The sequence below is a fragment of the Impatiens glandulifera genome, chromosome 2 (genome assembly GCF_907164915.1).
Source record: "Impatiens glandulifera chromosome 2, dImpGla2.1, whole genome shotgun sequence".
NCBI classification, from domain to species: Eukaryota; Viridiplantae; Streptophyta; class Magnoliopsida; order Ericales; family Balsaminaceae; genus Impatiens; species Impatiens glandulifera.
Genome location: NC_061863.1, coordinates 50,864,552 through 50,880,673, shown reverse-complemented (window position 1 = coordinate 50,880,673; position 16,122 = coordinate 50,864,552). Strand labels below are relative to the sequence as shown.

The following is a 16,122-nucleotide window of genomic DNA, read 5'->3' as shown; positions in this document are numbered from 1 at the left end:
TGACATACTTATTTAATTTACGATTATGTACCTATCGCTCTTAAAAGACACCTTAACCTACTTTATCAAGACTAATCATATAATTTACTATTTTTAATGATAGTGTAAAAATAGTCAATATATATTAGACTATATGTGAGTTGTGCTAATTATTCCTTAGTTGCTATATTTGTTGCATCCGTTTAAAAATGAAGTGGTTTGACTTAGAAAATAAATACTAGCTTGCACCCCACTCAAAATGTGTAATTTTAAAAAAAAATTATATATAATTTTCATAATTTAATTTTTGTTTTGATATAACTTAATATTCAATTATATAATTTTAATATGAAAATTTGAATATAATTCATTCACATCTCCTTACTTTTTTTTTTATAATTTTATATTTAAAATATATATTTTCATTCTCTCACTTCCTCATTATTTGATTATTAAAATATCGTTTTTTTAAATTATTAATTTTTATTTATTATCATATATTAATACCATATTTAAAAAATATTTATATCTCCTCAAAAATCATCATCATTTATTATTTTTCAAATAACTTAAATTTTCTCAAAACTCTTATTCAAACCGGATTTAAGTTATTTAAATAACTTTTTTATTTAAAAAATAATAATATTTAATAATTTTATAGATGTGTGATTTTGTTTTAGTAAAAAGTCTTAATAAATTAATATATATTAATAAAATAAAAATATTTTAATATTTTAGTTAATCTATTAAATAATAATATTAAATAATGTAATAAATAAAAAGTATAAAAAGTTGTTTATTTTATTATAATTATTCAACGAAAGTAAAAAAGAATGATTTGATTTATTACATAAATTTATTAGTCAAATAAATGATATTAAAATAAATATTAAAAAATAAGGAGAATGATGAATTTAGTCCACTAAGGGAGAGCAACTTTTCAACATACATCCCAAAGTTGGACTAATGCGTTCTACGCACTTTGCGTATCCAAGTATCTTTCTCTCTCAAAAATAAAATAAAATAAATATTCTTGAGTGAATCACCTACGTTGACTGATTGATTTAACCCCCTGAGTTTCCTAAAATACCCCCCACATTGCTCCTCCCAGTCCCCAACCTCTCTCTCTTCTTCTATCTTCTTCCGCCGGGGAGATCCGCGCCTGCCATCGCCGCCGCCGACGGCCTTTTGCTTCGATTGATCCTAATCTGTGTAACCTCTCTCCTCTTCTTTGTGATTCCAGGTTTGGATTTTCTATCTACCGACGAGTTTAACTTCTACTGAATGCAGTTTACCTCATTCGATAACTAAACTTGGTGTTTTGCAGCTGGACTTATTGGAGGCTTTGAATTGATGATTGGATGTGGAGTTGTTGATGTCTCTTTCTGTTGCTGGTAAATAATAATGGTTCAGGTGAAACTTAGGGTTTCTCTTACCTCGTTTGTTGGATCCTACGGTGAAATTGATACGTGAAAAGTTGTTTAGTTGTACGTGCTCGTAGTTTTTCTATTCTGTGAATGTTATCCGCGTGAATCGTGTTCAGGGAATCGTTCTGTTATCTAGTTTTAGGGTGAAACCTATACTCGGTCCTGTTATCAAGTTGCTGATTAAGTTCATGATCTGTTCTCTGTTGCAATTTGTTGTATTTCGCTATTAATCATGAAGAGATTGAGGTCGAGTGATGATCTTAATTCGTCAGAAGAAAAAACTGCTTCCAAGGATTGGGCAAGAAAGGATGATGATGCAAAATTGAGCCGTTCCTCGTCTCACAGAAACTTCTACTACAAATCTGAAAATGGGAGGAAGGGTTTGTCGCCATCATCTTCAAGGTATGATAGGATGGATGATGACCGTGATAGCTCGCGAGTGATTAGGAAACGATCTGATTATGATTCTGAGAGTTACGATAGAAGAAAGAACTATGATCGTTATAGGGATTCTTGTGACAGGGGGATCTTGAGTTCTCCGCGAATTGGATACGGTGGTGACCGTTTCCATCGCTCTGAGAGCTTCTCTGTGTCGAAGCGAGATATCCCTAAAGGGTTCAGATCAGAGAGAGATAGATCACGACGTGAAGGTAGTGTTTCGTCATGGCGAAGATTTGGTACTGAGAAAGATGGTGATGAAGGTAACAGATCTGCTAGTGACACTGGAAGAAGCAGTAAGGTTTTCTCAGAAGATAAAAGGAGTTCAAGGTCCCCTCATGGACCAAGAGACGTCAAGTCACCAACTGTGTCCAAGGACTCAGAGAGTGAGCAGTCAAAGAGTGTTGAATTAAAGAAGAGTGAAGAGCTGCTTGTTCCGAATCAATGTAGCAGTGAGAGGGAAGAAGGGGAGCTGGAACCCGAACCTGATTCCGGAGTCGAAATGGCGGTTAGGAATGTGCATTTAGTAGAAGATTCTGGCGTTTCAGGCTTGAATGCTGCTCAAATTGAGTTTAACAGCAATGATTTGGTTTCAAGTAAAAGTATGGAAGACGTATCAACATCTGTATCTGGGAAAGATATGGATAAGGTTGTTGTCCATGAGGAGAAACCAGTAGTTGAACATCCAGAAGCTTCTATCAATCAAGTAACTGAGGTTGAAGAGTCAAGAAATGGACATAGTAATTTAGATCAAGAAACGATAGACCCTAAATGTGCAGCACAAGGAGAAACAGATACTGTTGATAGTAAAAAGGAAGAGAACATTTCTGGTGAGGGCGCCTGTGATGCATCTGTACTCAAGTCCATACCTTCAGAAGATGAACCAAGGGAGAGAGTGGGCATGGAACTTGAAGCCAGGTCAGAGAATATGACCTTGGCCCAATCTAATAAGGAAATCAAAGAGCAAGCTGAAGTACCTGTAGTTGCACTATCTCTCATAACAGAAGGGCCAGCAGTTACCAAAGATAAGGGCAAAAGCATTGCTGTTCTACATACGACCTCTGAATTGAGAAAGGAAATGATGATAAAAGTTGAAGGAGATTCAAAAAGTTTATCATCTTCCAGTGACAACCATACAGAAGAAATAGGTCTGAGGGGCTTGGATCTGTTCACCAGAGATCCTGTTAGAGGCAAAGAGAAACCTAACGGAAGCTGTTCAAGTATGCCGAAAGTTGAAAAGCAAGTCTCTGAATCACTTGAACTTTCTCTTAGCTTACCAAATATTTTATTACCAATTACTTCTCGAAACCTGACTAAGGCACCCGGTTCCCCTACTCATTCTATTAGTGCTCAATCTCTTCCAAGCTCCTACCAAACTAATCCTGATGGGTTTACCATGTCAATGTCTATGTCAGGCACTGATGTATTCTCCCACGACCCTAGCTGTTCTTTGACACAGAACACTAGGGACAATGGTGAAGGATCAGTCAAAAGTCGACCAATGTTTCAAGGAATAGATCAAGGATGGTATACTCAGACTTTATGTGAACCAGATAAAAAAGGTGTCCCTTCTTATCAAAGAAAATCTTTAACAGGAGATAGTTTTTTTCATGAATCTCGAGTTTTGTCCAGTATGGCAAATGGTCAGGGTGGTCTACAAAGGCAACAATTCAGTTCTGCTGAAGGAAGCTCAGCATTACCAATTAAAACGGATATGCAGTCGATTTTGCCTTCTATGCGGTTATCAGGAGTCAGAGTAGGGCATAAGACTGATGGGATGTCCTTACTACAGGGTGTTGGATCTCAAGAAAATGATATCGATTTTAACAGAGATAAGAAACATGCAGCAAGAGAAAGAAGTAGTAGTAATTTAAGCAGGAGTAGGAACCAGAAGGAAAAAGAACAAAATTTGATTGGTGGATCTGACTTTGCAGAGTCTATGATTTGCATGATAGTTTCTCATCCTGTACATGCAATGGTCAATAGATTTAATGAATTGAGTGTACAATCTATTGGATGCTTGAAGGAGAGAGTGAGGAATATCTTGTCCGAAGCTGACAAGCTATCGCAACTACGCGTCTTGCAAAAGGCACTACATGCCAGATCAGATATAACCCTAGAGATGCTGCTTAAAAGCAATCGTTCTCAACTAGAGGTCATGGTAGCTTTGAAAACAGGAATACCAGATTTCCTTAAGCAAAATAATGATACTTCTATTTCTAATCTGGCCGAGATCTTTCTTAACTTGATGTGTAAAAACCTTGTTTGTAAGAATCCTTTACCTGTGGATGAATGTGATTGCAAAGTTTGTTCGCAGAAGAGTGGGTTCTGCAGCAATTGCATGTGTCTTATTTGTTCAAAGTTTGATATGGCATATAATACATGTAGTTGGGTGGGGTGCGACGTCTGCTCCCATTGGTGCCACACTAATTGTGCCTTACGTGAGTCATATATTAGGAATGGACAGAGTATAAGCGGCGTTCAAGGAACAACTGAGATGCAATTTCACTGTGTTGCCTGTGAGCATCCCTCAGAGATGTTTGGTTTTGTAAAGGAGGTCTTTCAGAATTTTGCAAAGGAATGGACGACTGAAGTTCTTTGCAAGGAGCTCGAATATGTTAAAAGAATCTTCTCTGCCAGTGAAGATGTAATAGGGAAGCGGATTCATGAAATTTCTGTTCAGATGTTGTCGAGATTGGCAAACAAGTCAAATCTTCAGGAGGTTCAGACCTATATTCTGGGATTCCTTGCTGGTAAGTTACATCACATGATCTATGAATATTTTATTTCATTATTACAAAATTTACTTGCAGCAATATGTTTTAAAATAGATTTACTATTTTTTTACATGAAAAGTTGACATTTAAAAATAAAATAAAATTAGATTTACTATTATTAGTATACCAGTCTGGTACAAAAATTCTTTGCTGTTACTTCTCATGGTTCTGAGTATTATTTTATTTGGAACCCTAGCAGCTCTTGTAAGGTTTGTTGTTTTATGCGAGATAGTTCTTCCTGTGTTTACTGATGTCTATTAGTCTGTAAAGTTTGTTGTTTTATGCGAGATAGTTCTTCCTGTGTTTACTGATGTCTCCTAGTCTGTTAGTCCATTTTTCCATCCGTGAACATACCTGCTTATTTATAGCACAATCAATAGGTTTGTATGTCTTTGTGTTCTCTACCTCTGAGATTTTGGTTTTGGGGCGTATTGCACCAAATCCATATCTTTATTTCTCTTTTTTGAAAAGTAAGTTAAATTGCAAGTGCAATCTAAAATTTTATTGCTGCAATTCTGAAAGTGGTATCTTTGTTATCTTTTTACTGTAAACAAGCCTTTTCTGTTATCTACAGTAGTACCAGCTGCTATATACATTTTGTTTTTTACATGGCTGGATATTTCCAATTGAAACATATTCCGTTCATAACTATTTCTTTTCAAGAAGTCAAAAGATGTCTTGACTTTTTAGTAGTTTGTTCAATTAGAACATAACTGAAATGGAAGTATTCTCTAGAACCAAGGAAACACATATTTTCTTATGTAGCTGATCAATGGTTCCATTATATTTTGTGATAGTACTCCTTTCAAAAATTAGTATCACTAACTATAACTAGACATACTTCAATTGGAGGAAGGTATTTTTTGCTATAATTGAGGGAAATACTAATAAGGCACAGACTAAGGCCATGAGGTTTCATGATGGATCACAGTCTTGAAGGCAGGGACTATTGGTCAAGCAAGAAGAATCTAAATTTCGTTTACTTAGACATTTTATTTATTTCCTAAATTACAACCCTTTTCGTCGGCTCGACAAATTAGTACTGAAAACGCCTTTAACCTTATTGTGAACACCTAAAATATGTCTTGGAAATACAAATGCTATTTGCTGCTAATGACATTCAGATTGATTGATAAGCCATACTTCTCCCATAAACTGTTTTCTCCAGTTGTTCTACTATTTTACTGAATTTGCAGACATCTGACATTAATAATCTGTTGTGATTATAGATAGTAATTCCACCAAGTATGCCGCCATTGGGAGCAATTCATGGAGCAAAAACCAAGAAGGAGCAAATGGGTTTACCAGCCAAGAAGCCATATGGTCTAAAAGTACTCACTATCCATGGACCCAACCAGAAAAAGCATCGAGCTCATTACTTGGATTTGAATCCATGCAGAAGAGTAAAGATCCTCTGGATGCTTCAGACATGCTTCAGACTTATCAAAAAGAGCCTGTTTTTGACGAGTTAGAGAGCATAGTGAGAATCAAGCAGGCAGAGGCTAGAATGTTCCAGACACGTGCAGATGATGCTAGAAGAGAAGCTGAGGGTCTGAAACGCATTGCGTCCGCTAAGAACGAAAAGATCGAAGAGGAGTATGCTACACGCATTGGTAAACTGCGAATGGCGGAGGCGAAGGCGGAGGAAATTCAAAAGCAGAAACTCGAGGAGTTTGAAGCCCTAGACAGAGCTTGTCGAGAGTATTTCAACATGAAGATGAGAATGGAAGCAAATATCAAAGAACTGCTGCTGAAAATGGAAGCAACCAGAAGGAATCTATCTAAGTGACTGACTCTTTGTGGTAAATTTCAGTAAGCTTATGTTGTTGTTTAACATATATATATATTATAACTCTTAACTAGGATCTCCATTTTAATTTTGTCTTATCATCTCCCTCCTCCTCCTCCTAACTAGGATCTGTACTGTGGTTTCTTGCTTTCTTCTCCTCCCCCCATGTAGACAAAATCTACATAGAAGGTATAGGGTAAATTTAGGCCAAATATTATGTTCCTTGAAAAGAAATTCTCATTCTACTTTGAGTATTGAGATTTAGTTATGATATAGTGAAACTGGTTCTTGTTTTGGGTTTGGTAACTTGGGGGGTGGTGTGAATGAACTAAAGCATTTTATTCAAGATCCATCTTAAAAATTTCTGATGGATACTTGTCAAACTTCATAGCTTTTGCAGCTATTATCATCATCATCATCCTTTGCAACCAAAAATGTGAGATCCTCCATGCTCAATCTTCTCTTCTTTCATGCATGAGTGTGGGCGGACTCTGCTGAGATCTCTGTTGCAGGATTCTCTTCTAAGGTGAAAAGTCCATCCATAGTTGATCGACTTCTATTTAATCTTGTGCTAACTTTGGTGTTTGGAGTCATCCCTATTTTTTTTATGATATCCCATTTCTTCTTGTTTTCTTTTCAATTATATAATATTGAATGTTTATTAGAAATATAATAAGTGATAAATAATCAATCAAAATTATATTTGAGCTTTAAACCAGTTTTTTTTAATGAGTCGTGACTTTGTTTGATGGAATAATCTAATTTTATGTTAATCACTTTTTCAAATTAAAAATATTCAAACCATAACAATATTAAATTATAGTCTCAAAATTTTTTTTTTCTTTTTGAGGCGTGCTCGGGTTGACACTTTGGAAGAGTAAACTTTTTTTTAAAGGCGGTAGGTTGATCCTCATTAAGAACTCTTTCGTCACAATTTCAACATTCACTACGTCACTCTTCTCTATTTCTGCATAAGTGGCCAGCAGAATGAACACAATCATTAGGAATTTTCTTTAGGGTAACTCTAACTAATCTAAAATCACTCATTTTGTAAGATGAGACACAACGAAGCATAAAATTGTTGACGGTGGACTCGGAATTAAGGATTTATCCCTTTTCAACACTTCGTTCCTATGTAAATGGTGATGGAGATTTCTCAACAAATATACAAGTCTTTGGAAGAAAGCAATCATCGTGAATAAATGCTTTTTTTGGAAGAAAAATTATGGGTAGAAGCCTTTGGGGTTGTATCTGTAAAACATGAGAGAAACTCCACCCCTTCTCAGTTTTAGGATTCAACATTTGTTTGAAGAGTGAAGAATCCATTGATCACATTTTTCTTCATTGTGACCTTGTCAAAAGCATGCCGGCTCTTCTGCAGAACCTCCTTCAATTTCGATATGATACACCATCAAAAGTCGCTGACTTCTGAGTCAAATAAATTGAATTGTGTTCTAGTAATAAAATCACGAATGACTATAAACCAATTCCCCTTGTAAGTGGACCATCTTAATTTTTATATGAGGCGTGATACGGGAAACGAAACTGGGAGAACGAATCCCTCAGCGAATCCCAGTGGCAGGACACGTAGGTTAAAAAATAATTTTTTTTTGTTTTTTTTCCACGTAGGATAATTCCCCCTCATTTTGAACTCTCTCATTTCCTCTTAAACTTTATCTCTCTTCAATCTATCTCCTCTCAAAGTTCAAACGGCAACGACCTCTCATTTCCGCTCAAAGCTCAAACTGTCTTTCATCTCCGCTAAAACCCTCCCTCTCTTCAATCTATCTCCACTCAAACCCTAACTCTAAGTATTTACTGCTATTCAAACAAAATCCACTCAAACCCTAATCCTAAGTATCTGTTGATCTTCAAACGAAATCTACTCAAACACTAATCCTAAATATCTGCTGCTCTTCAAACGGTATCCGCTTATCTGCTTCTTTTATTCAACTTCTTTTTCAAACGTTAATCAATTTCTTCTTCTTAAAACGTTATTCAAATTCTTCTTCTCCTATCTATAAAATGTTTTGTTACTAATTAGCATTTGGTTATTGTTATAGTAAGTATGTCAACAATGACAGAGAAGAACAGTAAGACTTTAGGTAAAAGGAAATCTTCAGATAGAGATGAAAGGTAATATGAACTTATCGTTGTTGTACTGTTTTCATATACTATGTTGTCAATTGTTGATAAATATTAAGCTTAAACTGTTAATATTTTGTTGTATTGTGTATTAGACTATGTTGTCATGTGTTTTTAGTTATGTTGTCCTGTGTTTTTAGTTATGTTGTCCTGTCGATTACAATAATAGTGTTTTCTTTTTTATTTTGCAGAAAATTTAGTGGGGTGGTATATAACAGGAAGATTATCAAGAAAATGTTGCTCCCTCTGACCCCCTACTAGTGCTTGCGAAGGCTGCTTCTAAATCCAAGACCACAACTCCATCAAAAACAATACAACCTGAGCCTAAGAATTATCGGATGAACTTAACATACAAGACCATAAAGTTGTATGAAACCAAATTATCCGAAACATTAATGTAATGGTTTCATGTTAGTAGAATTAAAACATTTACTTGTTGTGAAGCAACAATTTGTACTTAACGCTTTAATGTGAAACAACAAATCGTACTTAACAATTACTTGTTGTAGAAATACAATATTTATGTACTCAGGACAACATAATAATAAACACATGACAACATATTACAAAATAAAGTACAACATGGTATAAGACACGGGACAACATAGTATTGGACAAATGACGACATAATTTTCGACACTAACGACATCCCAACCTTTGGAATTTTGTCTTCGGTACATTGTGATGGTGCTTCATCCAAAGGGCTACACAAGAATACAAAAAAGAGAAATCAAAACAAAGAATACATGACAACACATTAACAACTTATTACAGTAATACCAGACAACATATTGGATAAAACACATGAAAATATAGTTTAAAACACGGAACAACATATTACAATAATACAACTGACAATAGAATATTAACATTTCGAGTAACTTAAATATTTACAACACATGACACCAGTGTATAAAAATACAGGACAACTTAGTTTAGGACACGAGACATCATAGTTTAAAATACAGGACAACATAAAACAAAACAGAGAACAACACAAAACAACAAAAATATTAAAAATTTTACACAGGTTTTTAAAAGATGTCGGGACCACATCCGAATCATAGATGTTGGTGAATATTTGGTAACCGCTCTTCAAGTCTTTACGCCAACGGTCCAATATATAATATGTTGGCACCTGGTTCACTTTCATTCTATTCAAAACAGCCAATATATGCCTACATGGTGATGATGGTTCATCCATAGGGCTACATAAGACAAAAAAGAGAAATCAGCACAAATAATACATGACAACACATGAACAACATATTACAGTAATACATGACAACATATTTAATAAAATGCAGGAAGACATATTGGATAAAACGCATTAAAACGAAAAAAATAGTTTAAAACACGGAACAACATATTACAATAACACAAATGACATCAGAATATTAACATTTAGAGCAACTTCAATATTTACACGGGATAACATAGTTTAAGACACGGGACATCATAGTTTAAGACACGGGACAACATAGAACAAAATAGAGGACAACACAAACCAACAAAAATATTAACAGTTTTATACAGGTTCTTAAAAATAACAAAAATATTAACAGTTTTATACAGGTTCTAGCTACATATTGGTTCCTACACATAACAATCACATAACAACAACAAAATGTGAATCCAAGAAACAAACAGAAGAACAATAAAACAAAGAAAAAAGTAAGCTATGATGGCAAAGAAGATATACCATTAGAAGAAGAAGCTAATCGGACAGTCGGACAGTGACGAAGACGAATCTAAATAAAACGAAGACGACGAGGATGAAGACGAAACTAAAGAACGGAAGGACGACGAGGATGAAGACGCAATAACAGTAAGAAGTTAAACGACAAGGATGAAGACGAATCTAAAGAATGTAAGGAGAAGAAGATAGACGGCGCGAATGAAGACGAATCTAAAGAATGGAATGAGAAGATGATAAACAGTGTGCCGATGGTGAAGAAAATGGAAGAAGAAGAATAAGGAGGGTTTTGTTTGATGAGCGAGAAATGATCTGAGGGTTTGCTAGAGAGGAGATGTAATTTTTTTCTTTCCTCCGTGGCATGCCAGGTGGCTTCACTCCCCATTTCGTTCCCCCAATTCGTTCTCTATATCATTTCCCTTTTTATATATATAATAGAATATGAGATTGATTCTTTTGTTTAATTACAGGTGAGTTGGATCTTAGTTGAAGCGAGTCTCATCAAACAAGTTCTATCTCTAATAATAATAATGTTTGTTATTTTAATGTATATATAATAGAAATTATTGGCAAAAGAAATTCATGGAATTTGTTTGTGATTGTAGCAAAACCGTGACAGAGTCTCCGCTTCTCACATGGTTTTGGGGTCCACCCATCTGTTTCATAGAAAATCTAGATCCATGATCATGGGTAATTAATATATATATATATATTATTTAATCCAAACAATTTATCTATTTAAAATAATGTAGTACAATACAATTTAAAATACTGGCTTATTTGTTTATGAATTATTGTATGTTACTTTTATACAATTAATTGATTTAATTTAATTATTTGGAGTTATTTAAGTATATATATATTATAAGTTTAAATATATAATAATAAATATTATTATTTTTAAAGAAAAAATATAATTTCATATTTTAATTGACCATGAGTTAAATAATTTAATTGATAAGATATAATATTTAGCTAATTGAAATTTCCAACATTTTATTTCAAACTTTGCAATATTGTATAATTTAACAATAAGAAATTTTAAATTGTAAGTTTTAAAACAAATGAGTCGAAAATTTCAGTTAACCAATAAGATGCTTTAATAATTTAACATTTGTAAGATTTATGAAAGTTTTAAAAAAATAAAAAAATATATATTTATATATATGGAAAATTAAATGCTGAATTTTATTATATATTAATGTGACCAAGATATACGTTATTAGTTTGAAGATTTAATTGTTTTTTACTTTTTTTTTAAAGACTATCATCTTAAAATAGAAACGTTGAATTTTTTGGAAAAAGAAATAAAGACATGAACATTAGGGACTGAATTAACCTTGTCTATTCTTTTATGGAAGATCTAGGGCATCCTACGCCAAGAAGATTAATTTAGTTTATTTTAAGCTTATTTTTTAAACGCTCAATAAGTTTTATGATATTCTAACTTATTTAAATATTTATCGCTTAGTTTGTTTAATACGGTTCAACTTTCTATTTTATTATTTTATTATTTTTAATTTTTTTTTTAAAATTATCCAACTTATTCGCTAAACATTCATTTATATTTGATTTTATTTACAATGCAGTTATTTGTTAAAATTATTATAGCAACTTATTTCATAATCAGTAATTTATTCACATTTATAAGCAGAATCAAACTAGACCATAAATTGACATTAATATATATATTTTGGTTAAGAGATTAGATATTTCCAGATTTTATTCTTAAGAACACTTTTAAATTAAAATGGACATAATGACTAATAATATTTACTTATTTCCTCAATTATATATATATTATTATTTTATTTTTTTTTGTTAAAAGTTAATTCTAGTTAATTCAAATAAAGAGTTACTAATGAAACTAGAAAAAAATTCGTGCGATGTACACGAATAAGGATAAAAATAAAATAAATTAAAAAAATTATAATAATATTTATTCAATGTTTAAAATTATTAAAATAAAAAATATAACGCTCTCATTCCACATATTATTATCTTCGATAAAACAACTTATTTTCTCACATGTTTCATCACATATTTTTTCCGAATGAATCTCTCATTTATTGACTTTACACTTTCACTTTGTCAATAAAATATTTGATTCATATTTTTTAATAATTAGCATCGTGACCTCACATTTTGGTCAATTAAATATTTGATTCAAATTTTTTAACCACTTTCAAATGATACCGGTCTATTATCCCTCGACAAACCACATCTCAATAACATTTGGTTAAAGGTTGTACTTGTTTTGTTAGGTTACAAGTTCGAAACCTACAAATAACATTTTTAAATTTATTTTTAACCGTTTTAAGTTTATGGGCGGGTCAACCCACAATTCGACCAAAGTATCAATTTACTCTCACATAAATATGGGTGGGTCAACCCACAATCCGACCCAAGTATTCATTTACTCTCACATAAATATCCAAATTAACCACAGCTCTCGACCCGGCAATCCGGACACTTTAAAAATTAAGCATCAATATATATATATATATATATATATATATATATATATATATATATATATATATATATATATATATATAGATTAGTTAGTTAAATATTTGAACTTTTATTGTTAAAATGTCTCGCGTTCATCAAATTTTGTGTTGAATCTTAAATATAAAGTATTGTTAGCTTAGTTGGTTAAATGGTTGTACTTGTTTTGTTAGGTTGCAAGTTCGAAACCTACAAATAACATTTTTAAATTTATTTTTAACCGTTTTAAGTTTATGGGTGGGTCAACCCACAATCCGATCAAGTATCCATTTACTCTCACATAAATATCCAAATTAACCACAACTCTCGACCCGGCAATCCGGACACTTTAAAAATTAAGCATCATTATATATATATATATATATATAGATATTAATTTATAAATTATACAAAATAACATTATACAATTAAAATAATTAGTATGAAAAATTTTAAAAAATTAAATTTTCATTTAAGGATATCCAACGATCTTAATTTTTTTTTTTTTTTTTTTTTGTAAGAGTGACTATAAATACGAACTCATTTGAGTTCCATAACGATGAGGGAAGTATGTCGAACAAATCAATCTTACAGTGTTGAAATACTCTTTACCAAAAATTTATCTTTTTACGTAAGTTGTAAGTTGGTAAGTAACACACCAACAAAATATTATACCATGAGATAAATGAATATACATATATTATTAAAATAATGATTTTTTTTTACAAATCAAAGAAAATATCTGTAGGAGGGTTTCCAGGAAAGATCATTTTTAAAAACTCTTTATTGAATAAAAAGAACAACTCCAAATTGATTAACTTTTATATATATATATTACATGCATTTAATATAATTACGGAATGAAAAACCAAACATTACAAAATTAAATTTCCCTTTCTATAACTAACTTAATATATTAGCACTTTTGTGAAAGGCAACAAATTCACAATTTGTCAATACTTTTTCCGTTTTTTTTTTTGTTAAAGAATTTATTGAGATTATAAAACATAATAAATATGGTACATTTGTGTTCTAATGACTCAACATTTTATTATATAAGTTTCACAATACAAATGTAAAACACTTTTAAGATTCTGTTTTTTCTTTCGAGTGCGACTAATTCTCGCGGGTGGCGGAATCGAACCCGACTCTATGGATAAGAATTTCATCTCTTGTTAACATTATTCTACAAAAGATGATAATGTAATACAACTTAAGTGACATAAATAATAACATGTCTTAAAATATTTGATTGATATAGTTTGTATAACAAGGATTTAAAGAATTAATTATAGTTCTCTAGTTAAATTCGTATTATAAAAATATATGAATTAAATTGAGAATTATTGCAATCAATTATTTGCACTGTTATCTCATTGTAAATTAATCAAGGTAAGTCGGAATCATATTTTAAAAAAAGTATATTTATATTTATAATTCAAGAAGTATATTTATTTAATTGTTAAATAATTTCATATATAACTTATCAAACGGGAAGGAGACAATCATGTGAAATAAAGGAATGCCCCACGTGGGTGGGGACACTGTCCGTTTCTATTTTAATTTCAATACCAAGATATATAAATAAAGTTTAAGGTTTTAATATATTAATTTCATATATAAATTATTTTTAATATATATATATATATATATATATATATATATATATATATATATATATATATATATATATATAATAAAGGCCTCAATTTCCTAAATATAAAAGATTTTATCATGGTTTAAATAATTTTTTTAAATAAGGTCTATTTCTCAAGAATTTTAGTATGACAGTAATGTTTTTTTGAATAATTGTGTTCTTAATAAAGGAAAATATTTTATTATTTACTGATTTAATTGAGTTTCATATGATTGAATTGTTAAATAAAAATTCTGTTTAAAATTATTATGAATATTATTATATTATTAGAAATGATAATAATTGAATTCTTAAATAAAGAGAAAATATTACCGTTTATATTGATTTTTATAATCAAAATATTTTAATATATATATAGTAGTATAGTCACAACAAAAAAAAAAGAAGCAAAACCTTGTTTGGTCTCTAATTTTTCCTAAAAATAAGCTGTTTTTTGTGTGGTAAAATCTTATTTGAGTTAGAGTATTATAGTATTTTTCAACATTTTTATATTATAAAAAACAAATTAAAAGTAATTTTAAATTTTATAAAATAAATTATGAATGAATTCTAATATAGTGACGTTTCGAAATTGATTAAAGGTGGAAACGAGATCTAGTCCGTCAATAATTACGGATAAGCCCTTGCATGAATTAAGGAGAAAACTTCGGTGGAAGATCTGAACAAGAGACCGACAAATTTTGAATTGTTTCTTTTCATTTTATTATTATAAGCATACTGATACATCTTTATAATAAAAAAGCTCAAGAATCAATCAATTATTTTCTTATTGTTTTTTAATATAAAAGAATATATCTTTCTCTTTTCTAATAATCATTATTTGTATTATTTGTATTATTTTAAATTGATATTTTATTTGGTTCCATATCCTATTTAGGAAGATCAAATGTATTGTCTCAATTTTTTAAAATTTAAATAATACTAAGTAGTTGGTGGTTATTTGAAATTAATACCTTTACGATTGTATTGGTGACATTTTTGAGTGAATTCATGTCATTTATTTTGTTTAGCATTGGAAATGATGTTCTCAAATTTTAAGTTTTTATTTTTTTAAGTAAAAAGTTATTAAATATAGGATCCCCTAACTGGTTAGAACCGAAGACCTAAGATAGACTACCTAAGATAGACTGGTATAGATATTTACTCTTAGATAAATTAATTCTAATTACCATAAAAATAAATTTTGTAATATTTTTATCTAAATATTAAAATTTTATAAATTTATTGTATTATTTAAGATCTAAATTCTCATTTGTATCTATTTTGTTTTTATAAATATTATTTATAAATTAAAATTTTCATTTAATTATTTATTTATTTAAATCAATAAAAATTAACTCATTATTTAATAAAAAAAAAGAACATATTACCAGAGTTATTAAATATTAAAACTTTAAACTATTTTTTAAAATATTACTTTTATCACTTTTTTTGAAACACCGAACACCTTGAATGAAAGCTCAATAATTTTTCTTAATTCAACAAAAAAAAAACATAATTAAATTTTATTACAAAATACTATATATTAAATCAATACTTCAATAAAATTTTTTTTTAATAAATTAAAAAAAAAATATATGCCTAACTCATCTTTAGATCTGGCCTTTTACAAACAATGTTTAGTAATTTTATTTATTATGATTGATTTTAAATTATGCTATAACAAAAATTATGAACATTTTGTTCTTTTTCTGGCAAAAAGTAAAAAAACTTTCTCCATGGAA

At 30.6% G+C, this 16,122-nt stretch overlaps 1 protein-coding gene across 1 annotated transcript; it reads left to right on the top strand.

The window, feature by feature from the left end:
* The first annotated feature begins 1,059 nt into the window (after positions 1 to 1,059).
* Positions 1,060 to 6,710, top strand: LOC124926415 (protein OBERON 4-like). The gene is made up of 3 exons (XM_047466639.1): positions 1,060 to 1,222; positions 1,307 to 4,597; positions 5,851 to 6,710. The coding sequence occupies exons 2-3, from the start codon at positions 1,639 to 1,641 to the stop codon at positions 6,408 to 6,410; spliced, it is 3,519 nt and encodes a 1,172-aa protein (XP_047322595.1). The 5' UTR covers positions 1,060 to 1,222; positions 1,307 to 1,638; the 3' UTR covers positions 6,411 to 6,710.
* The last annotated feature ends 9,412 nt before the right edge of the window (positions 6,711 to 16,122 follow it).